The sequence below is a fragment of the Haemaphysalis longicornis genome, unplaced genomic scaffold, assembly GCF_048455015.1.
Source record: "Haemaphysalis longicornis isolate Haplotype H1 unplaced genomic scaffold, Haemaphysalis longicornis Haplotype H1 scaffold_8, whole genome shotgun sequence".
NCBI classification, from domain to species: domain Eukaryota; kingdom Metazoa; phylum Arthropoda; class Arachnida; order Ixodida; family Ixodidae; genus Haemaphysalis; species Haemaphysalis longicornis.
The window spans coordinates 177,829,717-177,852,865 of NW_027526445.1; the positions used below are offsets into that span (position 1 = coordinate 177,829,717).

At 47.9% G+C, this 23,149-nt stretch overlaps 1 protein-coding gene across 1 annotated transcript; it reads left to right on the forward strand.

Annotated features, from left to right (window-relative positions):
• Window positions 1-18,953: 18,953 nt before the first annotated feature.
• LOC144148998 (uncharacterized) lies at window positions 18,954-22,796 on the forward strand. Its single transcript, XM_077680522.1, has one exon. The coding sequence runs from the start codon at window positions 19,000-19,002 to the stop codon at window positions 21,703-21,705; it is 2,706 nt and encodes a 901-aa protein (XP_077536648.1). The 5' UTR covers window positions 18,954-18,999; the 3' UTR covers window positions 21,706-22,796.
• The last annotated feature ends 353 nt before the right edge of the window (window positions 22,797-23,149 follow it).

Below are 23,149 nucleotides of genomic sequence, written 5' to 3' on the forward strand. Positions count from 1 at the left end.
CGGAGTGTGAGTTCCATCGCTACCGTGCGAAATGACACAAAACATTAACAGAATAATCTTTCAGCGGCGTGGAAGACTTTCTTAATGAGGCGAGATTGACTTCTCAACCTACGGTTCTTTTGGTACTTGGCTAGCTAATCTTGATTATGTTCATTTCATCTTCATGAGCACCTATATGGCATAGGTGGGTGCATGAAAACGGCGCTTTAAATCTAATATGATTCAAGCGTAACTCATTTCTTTACTTGGAAGATTAGCACGTTGGGCAAAATGACCTCCGCTTCAGGCAAAGTACTGAATGCACTTTAATTTAATGCTCTTACCTCACACTTCGTTTATCACGTTAAAGCAAACAATCTACGAGTTACTTTATCCGCACTCCCCACCCTCTGGATACAGATTGCAAAATATCTAAAATTCACCTAACAGAAACGTCAACCTCTTTACAAGTGCAAAATCACCCGCAGGAGGAAATTTTCATGTAAATTGTAGGCGCCCTGAGACACCCAAAACTATAGCCCTTAGAATAGTAAATTCTGTAAGAGTTCACCAACGAAAGAACAATTTTAGAGTGCTATTATTTTGCGTCGCAGTGCTTTCGAGAAACAAATCGTTCATTTTTTTCGGTCATTCGTCAGTGCATTATGCTTTTGTTTTTGTTTTATAACTGAAGTTTCTAGGTCAATGCAAGCTGGATAAATTGAAGGTATAATTATTGTCACGTAAGCGGGAACGTCACTACGTTTTACGTACTTCGATCAAGTGTATTTGATGAAAGTTGCACTCCGCCACCAGCTATATGGTACAAAACACGTCCAAGGATCAGACAAACGGGGATACGTACTAAGCCTACAGTCGGTGAATCTGATGCACCAGGGTTTGGTCTGACTGTATTTATCGTGAACAGCAGTCTTTTTCAGAAGCATTTAATCAAATTGTAGAGAACATTGCCGGTCAAGCCACAACGATCAAGGTGATTAAATGGTCGGTACGCTCTACGAATATGAAACAAAATAGCCGCGCGTTGCTTTAAGTAAAAAGCGAAATGCCGGCGATCGCTTTCAGTTCACGACGAGATATCGATATTCGCGTGCAGCTGGCGCTGTAAAAAAAAACACAAAGAAACACAGGGTGTTTTAGGACAGTATTGCGTATTGAATGTATCCTGCAACCCTTCCGATAAACCTGCATACCAAGGACGGCTATAAATCAGCTGGACATGTAGCATGCAGCTTCCTGTGTATTGTATCAGATCGGGATATCGCGCATGTGCGCCGATAGCCATTTTCACTTCATTTCCCAACTTTCCCTTCCCCTCGCTGCCCACGCAGCTATATAACCGACTGAATAAACGACCGGTTGGTCATCCCTTCCTCAGCCACTGGTAGCCTCGGACGTTAGTACGAACACTATACACATATGAGCACCCTTAAGCGTACCTCCACTACCGCTGTAGATGGAGAAAGGGAGACCCCATCAGTTTTCTAATGCGCATCCACGCGAACACAAGGAGCTTTTGTTGTGTCACTCACTTTCGCCTTACGCTTTGACGGTTAAGTGTGGGCGTCGCTCGGATAGCGAGCATTTTGTCTTGAACATAGAATAGCACCGTCAGTGCTCGCTCGGACTTGAGGAAACTTCCGCTCGCTCCGTCCATCTTCTTTCATGGGCACTGAAACAAAGTAGGCTGAAATATAAGAAATATAAGTGCCATATTTTATTTGAATTCGCTTCAATTAGCCCCCTTTTGATTGTCGAGTAATGAAAGTAGCCTTGACGATCGAACGAAAGCTCTGCGTTTCCCGAACGTTGTATCTTGCGCAGAAGGTCCCTTACAAGGTTTCTTGTTGTCCAGTACGTAACTAAGTGGCGTCACACCCTGTTATAAAGCAAGCTTAAACGGTACCTTGCACAATCACAGGCCACACAACCACCAGAAGTATGCTGCGTGCCGTGAGCCATGTTAAAGCTTACTAGAAATTGTGGCTGAGTGTAAGTTAAAGGACAGCTGTAACGTGGCGCATGCGCAATACAGATATGTACTTTTCTGCGCTCCCTAAACCGAAATCTTTCTTTGCTAGAAGCTGTTAATCAATCGTTACGCTATCAATTTTGGATGTAACTCAAGAAGCACACCGTAATTTTAGAACAAACAGAGGTGTTATCAACGCATCAAAAATCTTAGGGTAAAGCTGTCACCATCCCATTTGTTCTATTTTATTGTACGTAATTTCTTGCGAGAAACGTTAGTGTAACGTGCACAGTGCGGATGCGTCGCCTCAAACGTCGATAAATTGGTGTGAAATGCTTTCCGTAATTCATTATCCGCCTGTTTTTGGTATTCTGTAAGCTTTCCAGCCCGTTGCGTGTTTATTTTTTCTGAAACATATCATGGGATGAAAAGCCAATACGACAAAATAAATGTCACAAGAGGAGCATGGTAGCCTGAAAGTTGTTGCGTTTTTATAGAAAGAACAGGGTAATGGAATTGACAATTGAGGTGCTTGCTTCCCAAGGCCTTTTCACTTGCACACGCAAAGTAGCATACAGAAATAGCAAGCCAGAGGCTGTAAACCCTCAAGTGTAAGCTAGATAGAATTGGTTCTGCTGAAATAGTGGACCCCGCCCTCTTTGTCCCAGCACGTTTTTTTTTCTTAATTTGTCATGGCTGTCTAAAACACCAAACTATCAATTCGTCCCGCTGCACCCGACTCCCTTTATTCTGCCTGTAAAGCGTGCACCGCCTTGCTAGCCCCAATCGTGTGGAGAAGCCGAACGCCCGCATTCTGACAGACGCCAATCTGTAGCCACCGCTCTAAAAAAACATAAAAGTGGACGGATGATATTGCTAAAGTTTACGTTTTTTCTATAAAATAAGAAGGCATGGAATCACCACAAGAGTTGAAGGGGGACATTTCAGTTCCCTCCAAGTCGGAGAATTTTCTTTATTTATTTAAGAAGAATCCAGCCCAAGATTTTATTTAGGCTGAAAGCGAATAAGGGTTGCTAAGGTGCACATAAATATCTGCGTATTTAAGTGCACCTTATCCACTCAATCACCATTCAATCAACCAGTCTTCGGTGACTGTGAGGTCCTCACATGGTATACCCACGTAAGGAAGCGTGAAGTTTATGAAGCTTTTGCAATCAACAAAAAGGGAAAAGTGTGCGTTAGTGAGCTGTCACTACCACTTCTTAAAATGCAGACTGTGTTATTGTCCTTTTGGTCGACAACTTATTTACATGGGGTTAATGACAATGCTATCCCAAATGTTTAAGAAAAACTCAGCTCATCAAATGTCGTCATAATCAAACAAGCGCTGTCACAGCGCTTGAAAAGTACAAATATGTCGAAATGTCGCAGCAACCGGCACATATATCGTCTATAATAATGTTCACAGATTCGAAAGGATCACCTTTCACCTTCCTCTATCAGGTGAGGTAAAAGATGAAATTATGTGTTACAGAAAAAGTGCATTTGCTGCTGTAAAAATTCGGTATTATTATAAACTGAGAAACAAACACCCTACCTATATGTATCGAATCGAATGTTTTGTCGTGACATCCCGTAAATAAGAAATACCTTTTAAGTAGGAAATCTGGGTTGTCCGTAGAGGAACAAAAGTGGCTAGCAGAGCATCGTATACGGATAAAAAGAACTGCTTCCTGTACGACAACTAAAGAGCATAGTGATTTGGGGCTGAGGTAACTGACATCTATGTTCACAGAGGATGGTAAACGAAGGAGGCCCGCATAAGTGATTGACAAGGCGCGTCCTAGCCTTCAGACAGGGGGAGTTCAGCTTGTTTTGTCCTGCATTAAAAATGTCAGCAGATTATCTTCGGAAAGATGAACCTGTACTGAGAATTTGTTCATAACTAGCAGCTGTGCGATGAATTCGGATATTTTCGTTCATGAAAAAATAAAATCTTCATGACTACGTAGATAACCACACTGCTGAGGAGTAACTCGAGAAGCTTTCCTTCAACGGGTGTCCCTCGTTTTAGCAACAGACTTGGGCGACAGGCGCTGACGCGATAAACCCAGCCAAACTAACTCTATGGCGGCTGCAAACCATTAACTGGGCATCAGGACCACTCCAGTTGAAACAGAGAAGAAAAACCGTCTAGGCCAGCCCCCAAAGCTTTGGAGCCACAGAAACGATGCTTTTCTTTCTCTGTGAAACGAACATGTGTGCGGGACCGTGTAGACGCCGCTAGCAGCCATTCCTCCTTCTCTGCTCCCTATGCGTCGTATGTCTCGACCTCAATCTCGTCGTTACAATTTGTTTTCCCTTCCTACCCGAAGGCTGGGACCTCGTGAAGAAACGAAGTATATACTTTGTTTCTTGTAGCAGTCCCCGCTTGCAATAAGGAGTAAATGGGGAAAAGCTTAGCCGACTGATTTATGAAAGTAGTTAGCGTAAAATAAACACAGAGCCTCACATAGCCTCTAGTGAGAGCACAGACGTGGAGTCCAGAAGACTCGGACTTTGCATTCGCTGAACAGAAGAGTATGCCGTATAAACGGAAATTTTACCCGCATGCACATTCAAACAATTGATGAGAGAATAAACATTATTTCGCGACCCTTGTCGGAGCTATATGCTTAGGACTCACTGCGAGGGGTGTCTTAAGTTTTCACTGTATTTATATTTTTTATTTATTTGTTCATTCAAATACCTACATTTCCCGCAGAGGGCGTTAGAGTAGGGGGGTAAAAACACATTCGAGCAAACTTGACTGATGCTTTCGCATTAATTGTCCAAAAACCGACACCTGATTGCATCTCTCCCATCGTTTACCGTATCTCCCCCAAGCGCTCCATTTATCGCTGCCCCGACTGTCAAAGCCCTGCCACCGCTCCAATGAGGACTCCCTACGTCCTCAACGCACGGATACTTTCCCTTCATCCGCCACTGAGGAGAAAGGACTGACAAGTAAGGATTGCGCACTGACCAACGGGAGCAGAGAAACGTAACCCAGCGGGCCACCCAAGAAGCGGCAGAACGGGGCCTTTTGTACTGAGAACGCGTCTTAACTTCTATTTCGCTTGATGTCTTTATTTTCGGTTCAATAAACATTTTACTTACCGACCTAACGGGATTTAGGGGTTCCACGCTCCATTCACCTATCTCATTTTCGTCCATCGGCATTCTAATCTACTGTTAGGCGCCTACACAGCGTTCTAGTTTACTTCGTGAGTGCTAAGGTTAAACGTTTGGGCTTCGGGAAGGCGAACTGAAGCTTTCGCGTGGACTTGTGTGGATCAGTGTTGCGGAGTTACCATTCCGGAATTGGAATGACTCCGGATTCATTCCACCTTTTCGAGATGCCGGAATGGAATGGGAATGGAATGAGGACAACGCTTGGAGGAATGGAATGGGAATGGAATTAGGCTCCTTTTTCCCGGAATGGAATGGGAATGGAATGGTGATTTTCAGACGACGGTGTTACCATCGGTGGAGCCTTCTGGCTACTTAAGTAGTCTGTGGCGACGACTAGCTGTGTTGGTATATCTCAAAGGGAGCAGCGGCGACGAAAACGAGAACGCATACCAGGCATCTAATGAAACTGAATCCGCGCAGCCTGCCTCAGCGCGTTTGAAAATGAACTTGTGAGTCGCGCAAGTATAGTGCCTAGAAGTATATTTTAGGCACTATAGCGCAAGCGCGCATGGCCGGTGGCTCCGCTAGGTCTGCTCTTCGTGCTTCGGAAGGCTTTTTGAGGCATAGCTTTCTCTTTACAACACTCCGTGGCGCCAATGGCAGACCAGCGTCTCAATGGCAGGCGCACTGTGGCCAGGCCAGTGCGCCTGGCCACTGTGGCCAGGGAGAGGGAGATCTTCGAGGCCTTCCAAATCAAGAGGAAAGGGAGCGACTGTATCAGCGAACCATCCGTGGCACTGTTGGATAAGGAAATCGCGTACCTACGTGACTAGTTGTCTTCAAATTGTCACGCGGCGAAAGATAGTCGTTGTCATACTTACTAATCAGTAGCTATCACCTTTTTCTGTCAAAATTTTATTTCGTATTTTTTTCCTTCTCTTCCCCTAGTTTTTCATGTATATATTTTCTTGCGAATTAAATCGCTCAGTTGTTCGTCAGCGCTTGTGTCGTCTATTACTTGCTCCGTCCCGTCTTCCGCGCTGTTTTCAAACGTTATGGTGTAAATATTGCCCGTCAATGTTCATTGTGTGCCGACAGTAACAGTAAAATTACACGCATTCGCAATTTTCTGAACGTTCTCACAAACCTGTGCTTTTCCATGTGTGTCAATATATACGGCATCTTAAAACATCATGGGCGGAGATTTACCATAGGTTGTATTCACTGGCGAAGCACGCATGCAGGCAACCATGTTAGTGAGCCGTGACTGGTTACGTGCTGCTCCGCGGGATGGCGGTAATTGTCCGTGCTAAGCACATGATATGTGTTGGATGTTCCAAAATCTACCCCACCGAATGCAATCTAATGCCCCGACTCCAATGTCAGTGCGATTGATAACATCTCTGTTGGCCTCACCGCTGAGAATCTGGTTGAAACGGAGCAGACCACCCGCGCCTGCATTTTTTTTCTGCGGGGTGCAGGTGAAGCGGGAGTAGCTGCGCCATGCTCGTTGCCATTTCCAGTGTTGCCAAGCGCAGACATTGGCAGCTAAACTTTTCAGTAAATACCATCTATAACCAATAGAATAACTTCAGGCTTCGCGTTACGGAGAGCTTCCGGTGGTTGCGGCAATTTCGTTTTTTGAAACGTTTATTTTAAAAGCAGTTCTCGTCTTACGCCATTCGGTGAAAACTGTTCAGGGGGAGGCGAGGATAAGAGAACACGTTGGGGGTAGAGCGGGGTCCACGGACAACAGGGTTCGGTCCGTCAGGACAGAGAGCGAAGGCGACGAATGCGCGCAGTGTCTGTCCCGCCTCGCGACGCGTGCGATCAGTGAGGTGAAACCAGTCACGGTAGGATTGAGACCTGGGAGGCCTCACAGTTTGAGAGCTAAGCGATTCTCCACCAAGGAAATTCAAACAGTGGACCTAGATGTTATGTATGCTTTCCCAGGCGATAGAGAAGTTCGAGGTTTAATATTTATTCGAGAGTAGTAAAAAACACATAAAGACAACGAAGTGAGCATTAACTTTCGCCTTCATTCAAGGTAGGACTGTGTCACTTGCATCTTTTCTAGGCGGATGCAACGGTGTTATTCAGGTTAGTAAGCTTGACAGAAACGTTCTCAATACTGTTGCTAAGACGAAATCGAACTCTGGAGGCGACGTTTGGTACTTCATATGCATTAAGTGGCGAGGCATATACAATGCGAGAAATAAAAATCATCAACATCTGAATAACATCTGCTGGCTCATTTAAGACCACAGGATTTTTTAATACCTATGATTTTTTTTTCTGTGCAGTATAGTCGCCTCAGAATTTTACGAGCTTCCTTCCTTTTTAGAGTATTTCGCAGCCTGAAGATCTACTTTTTATAGCCTGTCTGCGTTTACACCCCTTGTGGCATGCGCAGGTTCAGTCTCGCATAGAGTTATATGTGCTTGCACGGTTCTTTTTTGTCGCGACTGTATCATGTCCGTGTGCTGACGCGCCAAATATGAACACCGCTCGCTCCGCAGCAACGCTTTACTTTACTCTTTCGAGATTGCAAGAAAACCAGCTGCGTACTGCTGTACGAGTCGTTGCTGCCTATCTAAGCTTCATATTTTGGAGTGACAAGTTTATGACCGAAAACTCCGTGGTCACGCAATAAATTATTTTTTTGTTTGTAATCCTCTCATCGTGGACCTCGTTTTTCTCTTACCTAGGGGCACGGGGTGCGCAGAGGCAATCTTTATTGCGTGGCTGTGTACGAGATACGCATATTTTCTGAAAGCGCGCGCAAAATAGTTTACATGGTGAATACAACTTTTTGACCAAGCCCGGGAGAAATGCCTCGGTTCTGGTGCAGAAGTCTTTACGACTGGCGCTACTCTATCTCGAGGCCATGAACGAAATTTACGACCACCCCTTGCATGTGCATCACACAATTCATGGCTTGCTGTATCGCGCTTCACCCCGAATGAGGAGTTTAAGAAGCGAAGTTTTCTCGGAGAATTCACGCCTTTGGAAGACGCCTTGAAGTATATCAAACGGCCCGTTCAACTTTCCTGGGTTGCGGGCATGGTTAGCCAAGCGCGGTAGTTGAAATTCAAATATTATTTTGGTCAGGTCACCGGAAAATGCTCGGTGTAGATAAGAGCGATACTTCACCGTTGCTTATCACTGGTGTATTCAATGTATGGAAAGGCAAGCAGCAAGAACTATACACCACCAGGGAAATCAGGCAAAATGGAATGCTAAAGCTGGAAAGCAAAACAGCATTTTAACTGAGCACAGTCTGCTACCGACATTGTTAAATTTCCTTCGGACTCACGCCACGCCACCAGTGAATTTGAACGGCGAAGCTGGTACAGGCTGCGTTATGGATGTCGTCGCCAGCCTTTATTAGTTTTAAAGAAACCCAACCATTGCCATTTTTGGTGCCGTCTTCTTCGAGCGTGATAAGACCCAAGAAGCTCAAAGGTCGTCTTACCACAGGTCGCCACGTGGCCCCATAATAAGAGGCACGTACAGTAATAAGGTGGCGGTTTTAGGTTTTCGTCTACGCTGACCACCATGCACGTACAGTAAGCATTCGCTATAAAGAAGTCGCTTTATTTAAAATATTGCTTTATTCGAAGTTCATCCGCTGCAGTGTTTCGAGAGCACGTCAGATCCGTTTTCAAGGGAGTATCACTTATGACGAAGTCACTTTCCTGTCTCAAAGACTTTGTTATAACGAGGGTTGACTGCATAAATAGGTCATGTTAAGGACACTATGAGGAGACGCAAGGCCTCTTGCTCTCTTAGAGGCCACCGGGCAACAAAAATCTGCAATGGCAAACGTGTCGCCGTAGCAAGAATCTACGGCACAACCACACAAGTGACGGCACGTGCACTACGACACGGGGGCGGTCACTTCATTTGTGACGTCAAGACCTATTCAGATGACGCTGCACCAATGCATGCTGTGGAGTCGAAGCCCGCAACGGCCGATTTGAAAATGGTGATCTCGACGGAGACTTACCGAAAAGAGCAGTGTTGAAAAACTTGCTCAGCACTGGTAATGCGTAGAGCGTTGCTCCCCGAGTGAACGGGTTTCCTGTAACCTGAGCAGCGGCAAGAATTCAAAACGGATGCGAAGTAATCTTTTTCTGCATTTTGGTAGCCTCAGGAATACTTTTTGGCCTGCAACACCAAGCGGTATTAAACTTAGCATAAAAATTGTATTTTCTGTTAAGATGTTGCAGTAAGACGACAGACACCAGCCAACAACATGTTACTGCGACTTGTGTGATATGCATCAGACTTGTTTTTGTCAAACTTTCGAGTGTACTAAAGCGAAAGCTTTCGTAGTTGGATCGAGGGCGTTCTGTCAAAAAACTAATGCATTTCTCTATAGACCGGTTGGTGGACCGGAAAGCTCTGATAAGATCTTTGGCCACACGGCGCGTGCGTGAAACCAGGCTTCCTTTGCGTCAAAAAGTTTAACTTGAAAATCCCGAAGAAGGAACAGTTCTAGGTAAGATAATACTAGAAACGATCATGAAGGAGTACAGAAGTATTCCTTTATTTCATAAACCACGTATCTGTATACATTTACGTAGTTCGTATGTATGTCTACATAACTGCGCGAAAAATCGTGGCATGGGTTCGTTGTTCGTTTGCGATTTGGGTCTTTGATAGTTTAACGTTCGATTGGACGCACTTCCAGCGAAGGCTGGACACACTTTCAGCTTACGCGCTTCTGTCAACTTTCTTTAAAAAAGATTGATAAGTTACTTTGTGCTAAGTACAATTTTATCATCACCGCTGTCAGTTACAAAGGAGGAGGCGGTGCTCTGGATACGTTAGCCTCCAAACACAAATGCGATTTCGCCAAATGTGCGGCCCATACCATGCACCAATTGGGTGTCGACAATGAACACAGACGCCCACGAGGCAACGCACGCACACTGGTCGTCCGCAATCGTCGGTGCATAAAAGCTCTGCAGGAGTGAACAGGCATTGGAATGTAAGCGGGTAAAGAGTGGAGAGAGGTCCTAAACGGTTTCAGGGACAGAGTCTTCTCAGTGGGCAATACGGGGAGAAGTGAGGCGAACAGAACCGCGGCCACGGTCTCCGAGATTAATTGAACGTTCAGGCAAGGCAGCTCGGAGTTTCCAGCTAGAATGAACTAAGTGCTGCTCTCCCTTAGAGAGAAAGCGGAAGACCAAGGGAGAAGCGAACACTGCATCAAGGACCGCTTCAACTCCTCCGACCTCTTTCACAAGTCGCGCGTGGTCGAGAAGCGTACGGGACGCTCCACTTTCCGCCTCTTAGCGCCCCTCCCGCTCCAAACCACTTGCTTCCCGCAAAGTTCTGACCAGCCGCAACCGTTGCAGCAATTAATTATCAATGGCCCAACTAACTTCGTGAATCCGGTGAGTGTCTTGCCGCTCTCATTTCCAGCAGTGCATTGAACAAACCCCTCCCCATCTTCCAGCGAGCTACCATCCTCTACCTCCTTCCTGTTTCTGTGCACACTGTGCCACACACCTTCCCGTTATCTGGATTCCGCTGCGGTAGTCAGTTCGATTTTCTTGCTGTTTTCCGACATTCTTGCAACTTCGGCGAAGCTGACCATACTCTCATTTAGACTTGTGTTTACGTCTGTTCCTTGGGCAGGCAGATTCTCAAACACTGCTTGCGTGAGTACAGAATGAATTCGTTTAGCTTTTCTGCTTCATCTCTGTCTTTGAACATCCGTTATAACTACGGTTGCGGGATTTCGGAGTTGGTTTTTTTAGGAAATTCAGAGGGTATTTTTAGGAGTTTATTTCTTGGCAGGGACTCGGCATTGTTGTAGTTTATCTCTCGTACATCTCCAATGCCCCGAAATCCGGTGTTAATTATCCTGTGGTCTCCATACTTTAAATTTTTGCAATAAACTGTACCTGTACACGAACACACCCAAGCACATGAGTATATTGTAGTTAAATAGAAGGTTTGAATACCCCCCAGTGTATAGACAAACATCATGACTCGAATTCAAAACATACGTTTGTACGTATTGCAGCTTTGTACACCATTTTCTGCCATACCATGTACGTTTATGGAAATAAGCAAAACAATCTTACAACATGTCATGACAGACGCGCAGTTGTAATCACTGCCCTTTGGATCGATGATTCTCAGCATTGAAACTTCTTGCTCCACTTTTGCTACGACTGTAGAAACAGGGATAGCGAAAAGCGTCAGTGGGTGGAAACTTAACGGTGGAAACTCCCCGAGATGTCAAGAGGTGAAGAATGCTAGTGATTCATAGCTCTGATATTTTGCAGTATCACTCGTCAGTGTGTTCATGTCATCAGTTTCAAGATACGATAACTTGAAAAAATAGCGCATAGGTCTCGAAACGATCAAGGTTCCCATTTAAATTCACAATATTAACACTGTTTCAAGACAGGACGGATGAGGAAATCCTTCTTTTATCAGCAGTCTTGACCGCTTGCCGCTATTATCTATGGGAGATAAATGCAAGCGGTCAGCGGACAGCATAATGCTGTCGGGCAGTCTAAAAGTACAAACTTCGACCACCAATTTTTAAACCGTGCCCTCTAAGTTCAGTACATATCAGATAACCTCGAATTGTCGAACGTATTACCGAGGTGTATTTTTCCGATTTATCTGAAAACAAGGAGCTCTGGCAATGCATTCTCGTAACCAACAGTTGTTTATTAATTGGTTTACTTTGTAGGAGCTTGCTCCGGCCATAGGTTCCAATTTGCATGGATTCTTTTCGATTTGCTCGAAGCTCTTCCGCCTTCCACAAGTCTGAACAAGTCGCTATTCGGTATTTAATGATCAGGGAAGTGTGGTGACCTGATATAGGATATCTCGCAATTTTATGCTAAGCATAACATCCCAAGCCGCCGTTGTGCAAGTCATTCCAAGGGACCGTGCAATGCTTCCAAGAAATGCTTTCACTCTTTCCTTCGCGTCTGGAAGCATTGTCAAAGCTATAGTTATCAGCAACACGGCATGGCACTGCGTGATTTGCTCGCCTCAGCAGAAGCATCAGCCTTTCGTTTCGACTTTCCTTAATGACTTCTTTTCTAAAGTGGCTATCCACTACGTCTATTGCTGCAATCGGAAGGAAGCAGCCAATAGCCACTACATGGCTGTATTGACGTAATTCGAGCTCCGAAAGAACGTCAAGACTCGGCAAAGAGAGAAAAAGCTTTTGATCAGGTTTCCATAATATCTGATGGGTATAGAGCACTAGTTTTTGGCTGAGGTACTTCATGACCCCCCTATTCGAAGTACAGGATATGTTTGTTCACTGCATTCTGAAAGCATTTATGATGGAGAAACAAATCGAAAAAAGTGGTGCATGGTTCCTTTAACAACGTTTTACTCCGTGTCACCGGCCAGTTTAGTGAAGAACGCGGCTGAAAGGACCCACTCCATCTGATTACGAACGTGCATACTGTAAGTGCATACTACAGTATACCACTCAACGCATGAATTTCCTAAGCTTACGAACGCGGTAATTGCAATAATAATTAACTGCTCTTAGAAGCACTGTGATAACCCGGACAACTATGACAACTTTATTCGAAAAATGACTGACACAGGATTATTTTCCGCGCCATAATGCGGGTTTCTTTGATGGGTTGTCGTCTCACTGTGTGTCCAAGTCGGTGCGCCGAGATGCCGTTGAAACGTAGTGCGGATATGCAAGAATTCATCACGCAGAAGTCACGTGGTACCACTTGACTGCAATTTACGGAAAGCTGCATTCCTAGTGTGCATGAAAATTATCTGCGGTGACACGTCCAATATGAGTCATCCGAACAGCCAATGAAAGGAAGGTGATACACTAAAGACTTCAAGGTGTAATGGGGTATTCACTGGCGCAGACTGTACTGCCGCAAAATTTGGAAGGGAAATGCAGGGTTAATGGCAAAAATAAGCCAAATACGTGTATTATTTGGTGCAGCGATATTTCATAGAAGAGTGTCGGTTTTGAAGGGTCTCGTTTTAAAGGTAAAAATGTCCATACCATACCTCCTCCTCCAACAACCTTACCGACAGACCTTCTCATGGGTGACCACCCTCCTCAAATAAACTCCACCACGGTAAAGCGGTTAAACGGGTGCCAACAGACCAAATTGGCTAAAAGATCCGCTAGACCAAACGGTAAGATAGATACCACGAGAACAGAAACGAGTTAAAGAGCGAGAAAATATTACTATCATTGAAAACCTGCGCCCTTCCCCGCAAGCTTACAAGCCCCACTTCGATGCCAGGAACTCGTCGCTTGACTCTGTATCTAGCACCTGGACATCCGCAAAGCGCGGCCTACCTTGGAGCATGCGCCCTTTTATTGCGACTGGTTGTATACATGTGGGCCTTAACATTGCTTGTGCGTGCGTGCGTGTGTGCGCGCTGAAGGGATTGTGCGGGCGGGCAAGCCTGTGGGAGCCTGGAAGGCGCCGACAAAAATGAGGACATGCGTGCTTATAAAGCTGCCCCGGGGTTAATCTTCCGCAACGGAAATGTTGGTGCGACGGAGGATGGTGTCATAAAAAATTAAACTTCAGCGTTCCGTGTGGGCTCTACAAAGCTTATCTTGCTTGCTCCACTCCATTAGGGGGTGGAGCTGGACGGAAGGTGAAAATGAAAGAATGCTGGGCGTTGGCTGAACGACAGTTCAAACAAGAACACTAAGCAGCGGTTTCAGCGATAAGAGCCTTCACGGAAGTGACTGTCGGCGAACGTGAGCTCCATAATGTCTTTATAAAACCGTTTACCCTCGAGCACCGCCATTAGGAAACTTCAAAACAGGTAAGAAAGTTTTTTCTGTTTGATATCAGGTAAGTGAAGGTGTGACAGGCTGCTTCTTGCGTGTCAGCCCTTCTTCTGCGACACTTCAATTAGTTTTCTTTTTAGGAAAGGCGTGTGATATATGAATTCATTCGGGCAAAGCACTGCAAGGTATTTATAGTAACTCCGTGCCGATGAGTGGAAAGGCAGCATAAAAAGTTTTGCCTGCTAAAAACCATTGCCGGAAATCTACGCTACGGACGTGGTTGGACTGCGAAGAAAAACTATTTCGTGACGCAAAGCGATGGACCTCGGCGCTACAGGAGCAAGGTAAGGAACAAAACAACAGTGTAATTTTCGACACAGTTGTTTGTAACTGCGTTGGTAGTTGTTGTAACAGACTGACTTTAACTACAGCTTGAATATACGCATTTGAAATAAAGGTGCAGAAGGTATAAATGGACCAAAATAAACGAAATAATCGTCAGTTTACCTTTCTAAAAGGTTAGGAAGGAAAATTGTCTGGGCATTGAGGCATGTTGGCGTGATTTGAATGCGAAAGCAATCGATCATAAAATACTTCCCTCTGCTGCATTGTGTTGGTGTCTTTTTGATTTATTTCCCTTTGTCTTTTGGTGCGAAATAATTCCGCAGGCAGACTGTACGCTGTTCCCGCGACAACGTCTACTGATTACAGTTATCCTCGGCTGGAACAATAGGATTGTAGGGTTTAACGCGCCGACGCAACGCTGGCGATGAGGCGCGCCGTAGTGGAGGGCTCCGGATTAATTTTGACCACCTGGGGATCTTTAACGGGCGCCGAAATCTCGAACACACGGGCGTTTTTGCTTTTCGCCTCCATCAGAAAAGCGGCCGCCGCGGCCGGGAATCGAACCCGCGACCTCGTGCTCAGCAGCGCAACGCCTTAGCCACTGAGCCACCGCGGCGGGTTCGGCTGGAACAAACCTGTTCTACGAAAATGCCGCCACATGCACCGGACCCGGTCACGGGCACGCATCAGACTTATTCGTGTTCCTTTTGGCACGACACGACACCGATGGTGACTATGGTCCCTTTTCGCGCTTGACGGGACAGCTGAGACTTTTGCCTTAAAAGGACACAGCAATACTTTTTGAAAATGTTATTGAAATCTTGAATTATTGCAGAACGTTGTCACCCAACACACCCTGATTATAGGATCGCAAGGCACTTTAGCCGAAACTTACTGCTCTAGGCCAATCAGATAACTTGTAAACTCGGCCAAAAGATTTTTCTGTCTTTCCTGTCTCGTGACATTTTTTGACGGCTCGAATTACGTCACTAAGGCCATGTAGCGACTGTTGGCCGGCTTTCCTTCAGTTGCAGCAAGGAACGCTTTTTGATAGCAAGTAAAAAAAAGCCAAAAGAACAAAGCAAAATGGAAGGCGTGTCTGGTGCGACGAGCAAATCGCGCAGCGCCGCTCAGTGCTGGCGATAACTATAGATTTCGCAGTGGTTCCAGGCGCCAAGGAAAGAGTGAAAGCGCTTATCGAAAGTGTTGCAGGATCCCTTTAACATATATGATTCAAGGTAGTAGGCGAATTGGTCCCTCATGCTCGCACGCCAGCGCCAACACACGTGGCGCACATACACAGATACGACGGTAATTTTTCGTTCGCGTTTCTTGCTTTCGAGCTTTTGTTGAGTTTTCCCGCCGACGAAAACAAATCACGTGCACGTCTGTCTATACGTTTATTGGTCGATACGGGCGTTTTCATGCGGGAATAAAGTGGGTGGGAGAAAGGGACACGGGGGCCCAAAGGCCGAAGTTGCCCGATTTCATTCCCCCACCCTGGTGTCACCAGTGTTCTTTATTGCTCTAGGCACGGCTTGAGTTGGAAAGGCACACCACTCGTGACCATGCCCGGCACTTTGTCTTGAGAGGAGGAAGAAGAAACACTACAGAAAGGACAATGGAGAAAGGCGAAGTGCAGCGAAAGGGGGAAAACGCTTTGGCTGCTTCGCGACTTGGGGGTATGTCGTGGAAAAATATTATTCTCGGCTGAAGCGGAAACGTATTTGTGCGTGTGCGTATACATCGACAAGTTGAGACCGGGTGTGAAACTGCGTAAAATTGAAACTGCGTGAAACCGGGATTTCATTTTGTTAAATCGGTTGCTTGAAAATCGCTAAAAATGGAAATCGCTAAAGTGCATGCATCGATCAGGAATGAGTACACTAGTATACCTTTATCTGATAAACCACGTATCGGTATATTTTTAGATCGTTCGTAGATGCGTTTGCTTAGTGCGCGAAAAATCGTCGCATGGGTTTGTTCTTCGTTTTGCATTTGGGCGTTTGAAGGTTTGGCGATCGATTGGATGGACTTTCCAGCGAAGGTTGCACGAAGGTGGCATTTTGCCCTCCGCTGTCCTGAGAAGAGAATGCGGCAAATAGAAGAAATAACACGGCGAAAACACCAAGATAGGTGTTCAAGAAAGCAGGCTGCATGTGGGGAGGCGTATTTCGATGTTCGGAAAATGGAAGAAGTTGCGCGGCGGGCGTTCGCAGCTTTACGTTTGCAATTGCATGCCCGCTGTTTGCTGACAGGATCGGGGGAAGCTGATTTAGTGAGGTCCCTGAATAAAAAATACCCCATCCGTACGTGGGACTACCGAAATTGACGGAGCCCAAGGGAAACAAGAAATAAAAGCTGGAAAGAGAAATAACTTTAAATTTGTGTCGGGTAAGAGAAGCAAAAAAGAGAAAAGCGTGGGGAAAACAAGTGTGGAATGTATGGTGTCGACGCTGGCTCCGCTATCAAACGACAACGTCCAAAGTCGTTCTCATCCTACTACCCCGGTTTTTGTGACGCCGGTCGCCTTTTGCTTCCCCCGACCCCAGCTGTCTTCGTCACACCACGCCAGGGTTCTCGAAAGCAAGAGAATGGGGGACACCGTCGAGACGAAAAGGTTGCTTCGCATGAATCACCGCTGGAATCGCGAAGGAAACATGCGTTTCTTTTCTCTAAAGTTTTGTTACAAAGTTATGCTTGGAGCTTTCACTTGAAGATCGTTCCAAATAACCCCTCGTCTTCCTCCTCTCCCCTGTCCGAGCATCCTCTGATTTCATTTTTTCTCTAAACTGTTAAACTTTTAGTCTTTTTTGTTGCCTTTTGGTCTTTTGTTCTTCTTTATTCGGTCATTTTGCTTAAATAAGGAAACACGACCCATTTTTTCATACTGATTACTTCCAACTTACTATACTCTCGATCAGCGTATAACTTTGTTACGACCGACTGGAAGGGGAGAGGAGAAGGGTGGGTCGATTTCACGAGTGGAAACATTTTGCTGCAAGAATTCCCAGGAGGACTTATTACAAGAGTCGACGGTGAGCTAATTGGCTCGAACTTGCGTTCCCGTGCGATGGAGCGAACGACGTAGGCCGAGAGCGAGGGGAAAATGTTATTCAAACAAAAAGAGACGCTGATTTTGTGGTATGAGTGAATAGCTTTAATGGTGTCGCATTCGCGAAGATACAGCTCAGCTACTTCAAGCTAAATATTTGTAGCTGGGACCGGAGCTGGTGGACATTTTGGTGAGGAGATGATTTTTTAATCAAAGCACTGTTGGAAGGTAGTGTTCGATTTGCGGTCACACGTGCCATGTTCCTTGCTTGAGGGTATCAGAAGTAACAAGAAAGCATGTCTGATCGTACACCAGACACGTGCGGTGTTTAGGGCTCTCCATTATATACGAATACACCTGATTCGATGATATTTCGGCTGGCTCTGCGTCAACAGGCAACCGATAATGTCAACCAATATGCCCAGGGGTAGGTACTTTCCTGTGCACTGAAAAAGCCAAACCTCTTACCAGTCACAAGGAAAGGCATACAGCCAATGGCATCAAGACATTGAAATTAATCTGGACGGCCACACGTTCTTGACATGCAAGCACATCGAAACCCTTCGGCTGACAACCTATTTGTATGCCAAGAATACCACCCTCGCGAACCACGTGAAGCGCTGAGAGGAAAAAGTTCCGGATATGATTCACCGCATCAGCAATAAAGAAGGCGCCTTCGACAAGCAGGATACAATCTAACTCGTGCAGACGTTTGTCCTCTCCCTGATAACATACAGAACCAATTTCACAGTACTTTCAGAGGCTGAAGTGGAAATAGTAGACGTTATCCTGCGAAAAGCCGACAAGCAGGTACTGGGATTACCCATTGTTACGAATGGGCCAGCACCGCAGTACTTCCCCGCATCACTCCTCGGTTGTGCGGCGAAGCCACTCGTGCGCCTTCGAAAACAGGCGCAATCATGTCGCCAACAAGTTGCGACAAAGCCTCGTCAGACGCTTCGCTCTCTGCGCATTCGGCGGCTGCCTACGGCGGCTGAACTTCGGCGGCTGCCTGCATGGCTGTCTCCACGCTCTTCAAGGACAGAGGCCCCGGTGATCGCAACGGAGTCCTCCTCTCTCCCCTCTCTCGGACTCAACGTGCCCGAGGCTATGAACAGCTTACGAACTCTGGAAAGAGTGTAGTGCGTGTTCCAGCGTGTTGGCGTTTGACCGTTACCGCTTTTGGGTATAAATAGAGCTCCCAAGCGTTGTAAACCATTCCTGTTAGAGCAGCGAATCGATGTTGTCGCTCTGCTCGAGTCCTGTATTGTAACCTCGCCCGTCGGGGCATTGTTCTTTGGCTTCGGCTCACCTCTCGCTATGAAGTAAACAGTTTACGTTAGCCTACGGCTTCTGGACTTCTTCACAGCTGCAACAGCGGCTGGCCGCTCGCATCATACACGCTACCACTCGTATGTCGGAGGCCACGGAGCTCGGATCGGGTGCCCCCGCCCGGTCGCAACAACTGGTTGGCAGCGGTCGGATAGCAACTTCGTAACACCTGAAGCCAGCGGTGCGAGACCATACACAACGGACGTCAAGGCGGCTTCGGACTTCGCAGAATTCACGGCGGTCAAGGGTGAGTGCGGGACTTTTCTTCACTGAGTTTTACCAGGCTTCTGAGGATAGCTGGTAGGGCGTGTGTTTTTGTCGCGTGGGTTATTCGCGCAAAACATTTTTGGAGCAGTGGTAAAGCAGTACTCTAGACCGGCCATGAATTTGAAGGCGTTGAAAAAACCGCAGTTGTTGGATCTTGCAACAGAGTTGCGCTTGGATGTTACGGACGCGCTGAGAAAGCCAGAGCTGATACAGGCTATACTCGCTGTCGGGGCTGACGATGAGGAGCTGTCGGAATGCATTGAGCTGATCAATGGCAGGGAGACCGCGAAACGTCAGGCCACCGAGGCAGAGGCTAACCGTCAGGCCACCGAGGCAGAGGCTAAACGTCAGGCTGCAGAGGCTGAGCGCCAGCGTGAGGAAAGCCAGGAGAAAAAGCGAGAACATGAGAAATTCCTACGGGAACACGAGGAAAGAATGCGAGAGCAGAAACTCAAACACGAGGAAAGAGAGCGAGTAGAGGAGCTCGAGAGGCAGAAACGACAGCAGGAACGCGAGGAAAAAGAACGACAGCACCAGGAAAAGATGCGATGGTACGACCTCGAGCTCGAGCGCCTTGAACAGGAAAGAAGGGAGCTCGAGGGAGAGAGACTGCAACGAGAGAACAAGCACCTAGGGCATGAAATTCAACTCGATCAGGATGAAGTGAAGCCCGAGTTAGAATTGTTGCTGGAGAAAGACCTCGTTGTCGAGGAAAGCACCGTGCCAGCGCTGCCAGTAGCAGACGCTCGGGAGCGCGAGTCGGAGGTGACGGTTGCAGCCGAGCAGAGCGGCAGGGTTGCTGAGAGAGATAACGACGGCGCATTAGCTCAGACTGTCGGCAGAGGCGGCAGAGGGCAGTGCGTGTCCACTGAGTGCGATAATGTGTCGGCGTTTGTTTTGGAGATCTCGGCGGAGTGTTCGGACGGTTCAAATTCGCGGGAGGCCTTAGGAACGGCTACCGGTCTGAACATGAACATTTCGCGAGATAGTGAGGTTTCGCTGGAGTGCGTAAGCCATGAGGCTACCGAAAGGCAACACGAGTCCGCTGAAACGGAAGTTGTTCCTTCGGACGGTAGTGCGGAAACGAGCGACGTGGTGGGAAAGCCTGCAGTCGAGGCAGAAAACGGTTTGCACGGTTCAGCTGGGAGTCATGACGATCTCGCCACTGAGCAAGCCGATTCCGTCCTGCCACCAGCTCAGGTAGCTGATCTCGAGCAACGGCCAGCCGAGCTCGTAGAGATTCAGGCGTCTGGGGCGGCTGGGCCGTCCTTTGAGACAGGGCAGCTTGGATCTAGTGTAGCCTTGACAGCCGCAACACAGAACGAAAACACCCTTCGGTGTTTGCTTGCTGAGGCTGTCGCCGAAAGCGCTAGGGACGACGAGGTAGTCACTGTTCGGAACTACCAGGTGTCTAATGAGCACGTCGTGCCCTTGCCACTCCCAGCTGATGCTCCCGAAGATAGGCCAGCATCGGCGGAGTTAGTTGAGGTTCCGGTGTCGCCTGTGGCTGAGCCGAAGTCGGGAACCGATCAGCCTAGAGGAGAGAACGTAAACACGTTTCGATGTTCGCTTGCCGAACGCGTTGGTAAAAAGGCGAGCAAGAAGGATAGTGGGAAAATTTCCGCACGTACTTGTGGCGCGTGTTTCAGTGCGGGCACGCCCAGAGGCAAGGCCATGAGCTCGCATCGCGCCAAGGGAACGCCGCCTCCTAGAAGGAGTGCGCGCCTTACGTTCGAACGCTGGAACATCTCGCTCGCTCCTCCGCGCGCTCGGCCTTTGTCGAAAACAACGGCCGGTGTCATTTCACGCGGTCGCAGCAGCGTTGAGGGAACGGCTGCTGACGTGAACGTGAACACTTCGCGAGATAGCGACGTTTCGCAGGAATGTGTAAACGATGAGCTTTCCGAGACGCTGCACGAATCCGCTGAAACGGAGGTTGTTCCTTCGGACGGTAGTGCGGAAACGAGCGATGTGGTGGCAAAGCCTGCAGCCGAGGCAGCGAACGGTTTCCACGGTTCATTTGGGAGAAATGACAATCTCGCCACTGAGCAAGCCGATTCCGTTGTGCCACCAGCTCAAGTAGCTGACCTCGAGCGTCGGCCAGCCGAGCTCGTAGAGATTCAGGTGTCGCGGGCGGCTGAGCCGTCTTTTGAGAATCAGACAGAGCAGCCTGGTTGTAGTGTAGTTCTGGCAGTGAGGAAGCAGAACGGGAACACGCTTCGGGCTTCGCGTGCTGAGGCTGCCGCCGTAAGCGCGAGGGACGACGAGGTAGTGACTGTACGAAGCTACCCGGTGTCTAAAGAGCTCGTCGTGCCCGTGTCACTCCCGGCTGATGCTCCCGATGATAGGCCAACATCGGCTGAGCTAGTTGAGGTTGCGGTGTCGACTGCGGCTGAGCCGAAGTCGGGAACCGACCAGCCTAGAGAAGAGAACGTAAACGCGTTCCGGCGTTTGCTTGCCGAACGCGTTCGTAAGAAGGCGAGCAACGAGGAGATAGCGAAAACTTCCGCGGGTACTTGCTGCGCGTGTTTCAGTGCAGGCACGCGAAGGGGCAAAGCCGTGAGCTCGCATCGCGCCAGAGGGACGCCGCCTCCAAAAAGGAGTGCGCGCCTCTCGTTTGAACGTTGGAAAATCTCGTTCGCTCCTCCGCGCGCTCGGCCTTTGTCGGACAAGACGACAGGTGTGATTTCACGCGGTCGCAGCAGTCTCTTTCAGAGAACTGGCGCACCTAAAGTGCGATACAAATTGTGGAAAGCTCGGAGCAATGATGAGAGCTCGAATCGCAGCTCTCAACGCGAGAAGTGGCTTGTAGACGCCTGACTTTCTCAAGTTCATTGTTTTTCCTGGAACAGGTTTCGCCCTTTACGATTGCAATTTTTTTGTGTGGGACATTTCCAATCACGCGAAATGTCAACTTTCAGGTTTGTTCACGTGTCTAAAGTACTGCTGGGCAAAAATATAACTAGAGTAGTTAGTTATTAGCGTATTTTATCGCAACTAAAAGCCTGGTAGATCTTCAGTGTTGATTTGTCTTCGCACTTGCCGGCGATGCGGTTGTGTCTTCATGTGTTGTTCTGTTGCTTGCCTGACCAAGCCAGAGACGTTCTTGGGGAGCCACTACTCGTCCAGTGACCCGCCGGTGAAGCTCCAGCACGGTGTCGTACAGCCAAGGCCTGGAGTCGAGCGTCTGCCGAACACTTCACTTCGACAGCATCCCTCCGGACAACGGTTGCAGACCCTTATCCATCGGGATCTCGGACCCCCGGCGGAGAAGCTGTTACGAATGGGCCAGCACCGCAGTACTTCCCCGCATCACTCCTCGGTTGTGCGGCGAAGCCACTCGTGCGCCTTCGAAAACAGGCGCAATCATGTCGGCAACAAGTTGCGACAAAGCCTCGTCAGACGCTTCGCTCTCTGCGCATTCGGCGGCTGCCTACGGCGGCTGAACTTCGGCGGCTGCCTGCATGGCTCGTCTCCACGCTCTTCAAGGACAGAGGCCCCGGTGATCGCAACGGAGTCCTCCTCTCTCCCCTCTCTCGGACTCAACGTGCCCGAGGCTATGAACAGCTTACGAACTCTGGAAAGAGTGTAGTGCGTGTTCCAGCGTGTTGGCGTTTGACCGTTACCGCTTTTGGGTATAAATAGAGCTCCCAAGCGTTGTAAACCATTCCTGTTAGAGCAGCGAATCGATGTTGTCGCTCTGCTCGAGTCCTGTATTGTAACCTCGCCCGTCGGGGCATTGTTCTTTGGCTTCGGCTCACCTCTCGCTATGAAGTAAACAGTTTACGTTAGCCTACGGCTTCTGGACTTCTTCACGGCTGCAACAGCGGCTGGCCGCTCGCATCATACACGCTACCACTCGTATGTCGGAGGCCACGGAGCTCGGATCGGGTGCCCCCGCCCGGTCGCAACACCATGAATACTGCCACGAACAGCGTGCTAAACCTCAGCCTTTACAACAGGGGCGAGGGAATGGTTGAGGTCCACCATGCCGGGTGTGAACTAATACTCGTCTTTTCGCCCGTGGTGGTTGCTCCTAGCTGGCCCTGGGCGCGAGAAAGCACAGATACTCTTTTTGACGTCAGGGAATGCATCGGCGTTCAAGCGTTTCCAAACATATGCAGCCAGACTATCATGAACTAAGCAGGCAAAATCAGTCAAGGATTTCGCAAAACTTTATTTCAATGACACCATGTCACCCTAAACTATTAAGGCCTCATAACCCCGACACTAGGGAACTGGAGCCACGCTCGTCACATCTCAC